At 39.2% G+C, this 2497-nt stretch overlaps 3 protein-coding genes across 9 annotated transcripts in view; 1 reads left to right on the top strand and 2 right to left on the bottom strand.

Annotated features, from left to right (window-relative positions):
• Positions 1-1362, bottom strand: part of LOC122577429 — a 3296-nt gene extending 1934 nt beyond the window's left edge. The window contains exon 1 of one of the 4 annotated variants that reach the window (XM_043748730.1): positions 174-1362. In XM_043748730.1, coding sequence (XP_043604665.1) covers positions 174-1222 — 1049 coding nt within the window. In that variant the 5' untranslated portion in view covers positions 1223-1362. The other 3 variants (XM_043748729.1, XM_043748728.1, XM_043748727.1) reach the window with 3 other exon arrangements.
• LOC122577441 overlaps positions 1-2497 on the bottom strand; it is a 266783-nt gene that overhangs the window by 262164 nt on the left and 2122 nt on the right. The gene's annotated exons all lie outside the window — the stretch shown is intronic.
• Positions 1-2497, top strand: part of LOC122577433 — a gene marked incomplete at its 5' end in the record, with an annotated part of 702209 nt that overhangs the window by 171657 nt on the left and 528055 nt on the right. The window contains 1 exon segment of one of the 4 annotated variants that reach the window (XM_043748737.1): positions 1888-2491. 4 annotated transcript variants of the gene reach the window in all.

Consider the following 2497-nt stretch of genomic DNA (forward strand, 5'->3'; position numbering starts at 1 on the left):
ATGACTCTAATATTTCCGTGATATTAGGCGATGGATAAGCGTTGCCTATCGTCTCGTCGTTCAATTTCCTAATTTCTGCCTCTTCTGAAAGTTCTTTGGTATTAATATTATTTATCTTAATTGGAAACTCGGAAGATTTCTCACTCGTGATCCTGTCTGTGGTGCCGTGCGTCCTCTTATTATTTAAAGTGACATTATCCTTTATCACAGCAATGGAACAGTGTTTGTATTGAGAAGTTGGTTGTTTCAAATGATCAGCATCCCTCTTTTGACTTGAATTTCTATCAGGGTATTTACTTACGCACTTTTCTTCCCAGGTTATTGCTCTTGCTCTTTTCCAGACATCTTCCTCTATATCCGGGTCGTTTAGACGATTCCGCGACGGCGGTACAAATCTCCGATGCTGGTGGTTGTTTCCGATGTAATTACTATTGTATTGGGGACGAGCGTTGTTTCGGTTATAATTAATCGGAGGTGTCGAGCGTTGGTATCGCATTCTATTGCTTGCTCGTTTTAATTCTCGTGTTGCTCTCACTGCTTGGCGATACGCATCGTCCAAGGATTCGTATCCTGCTATCTTTACTCTTAAATACACCTCGTTTGGGAGCCCCTTAACGAAAGCCTCCCTCGTGTCTCGATCTATTCTATCTTGAAATATGGTTCCGTACTCGTATCTCTCACCATCCATTATTGCTAACCTAAGGTTTCTAACCCGATCTATATAGTCCAGTATATCTTCCCCTGGTCGCTGGAGAACCGTCGCTAATTCGCCCTTATATTCGTTAACCGTTTTTCCAGGCCCGAACATATCTTTTAATTTATTTCCAAAATCGTTTAGACTTACCAGCTCGGTGTCTTCCACAGCGAGGAACGCGTGTCCGCGAAGCTTATTCGTTAATAATTTTACTAACTGAGGCTCTTGATGTTTAGGAATCATTTTTCGTGCACGCTCGCATGCTCTTAAAAATTGAAATACTGACGGTCGATGTCCGTCAAATACGGGTACTGATTCAATCGCGTCTTTTAATTTAATTGATTGTGTCGGTATTGTCTCTCCCTGAATTATCGTGGGTGATATAGGTGTCACGGGTTCTTGCTTTATCTTTATTAAACGCATATCGTCTTGTAATTCATGAAGTTTTGTATTCATTGCACGAAAATTTGCGTCCCATGCTTTAAGTATTTCTGACAATGCTTGAGATGAGTCTCGTGTGACGGCCATGTTTTCTTAAATTTATATATATATTATATATTTTTCTGTCAATACCAAGGAAAACTTTAATTCTCCGTGAAGCGTAACCCACCGATCATAACAACTTTAATCCTTCGTAAAGCGGATTCCACCGATCATAACAACTTTAATCCTCCGTGGAAACAATCGATTATCCCACCGATCATAACAACTTTAATCCTCCGTGAAGGGCATCCCACCGCTGCCACCAAAATTCTGTTACGTATTTGTCTTATTTTATTTTTAGTTAATTTGAACGAAAAGAAAACTGAACGATAGTAGTTGAAATATAAATTTAAACTTCCGATCAATACGGTAGTTGCTGCCACCAGAAATAGTCTAAGGACTATTTCGAAGATAAAATTTTCTTTTATTTTCATTTTTACTTAGTATTAAAAGAATTGCTGTGCTACAGGTGCGGTTACGTTACGGCGACTGGCTATTATATTCCACGTTTTTGCTAACCTGCTATGGGTAGGAGTACTAGCATGGGAGAGGATTAAAATTATTAAAATAAATAACTAGTATTGGTATGTATCTAAGTATGATTAAAAATTTGAATCTCTTATCCGAGTGATTTCTATAAGTTTTTGGTAACAACGTGTTTTTTGTTATAGGTGTTAGAGATCGAGAGGGATTCGATTCGTAAAAATCCACGCTTTAATGATCGGGTATCGGCGAGCTCGAAGGCGAAAACTAAGCTAGGGGCCTGATTGATTTTAATTCTACCCGTCGGCTTTTCTCTTCTCTTTTAACTTCAACGGCGATCAATCTTTTGTACTAACGCTCGGTTCTCTGTTTGCTAAGATGTTCTTTGTCCTTATGATTCTTTGTTGCTTTTGTGATTCGATTTTGCTTTTCTATTTAATGCCAAGGATGAGTTTAACGGTCCTCTCTGTGTGAGACTTGAGTGATTTCGCAAGCCTTGCCCAAAGACGGGCGATATTTGCCAACAGTGGGAGAAGGAATGCGAAGATCGTTAAGTGTTTTCTTCGAAATAAAGAAAACACTATTATACACAAGCAACACAGCGAATGACCTATCGTTCAAGAGTCAAAAATCGATATTATATCGCTCAGGGATTTCACGAGATAGAAAGCAAGATCGAATATATTAATTGTAGGTGACGCGGGTTTAGTCCCGTATCCGGATATCGCGAAATTATCAGAGAAGAGAGAAAATTTATAAGTTTGATCTCTTACCTTGAGTATTATGCTCAAAAATGTTGAAGGTCCTGGGTTCCGCTGACGCGGTTAGCGCGTTGTG

Source organism: Bombus pyrosoma, unplaced genomic scaffold (genome assembly GCF_014825855.1).
Source record: "Bombus pyrosoma isolate SC7728 unplaced genomic scaffold, ASM1482585v1 HiC_scaffold_4710, whole genome shotgun sequence".
Lineage (NCBI taxonomy): Eukaryota > Metazoa > Arthropoda > Insecta > Hymenoptera > Apidae > Bombus > Bombus pyrosoma.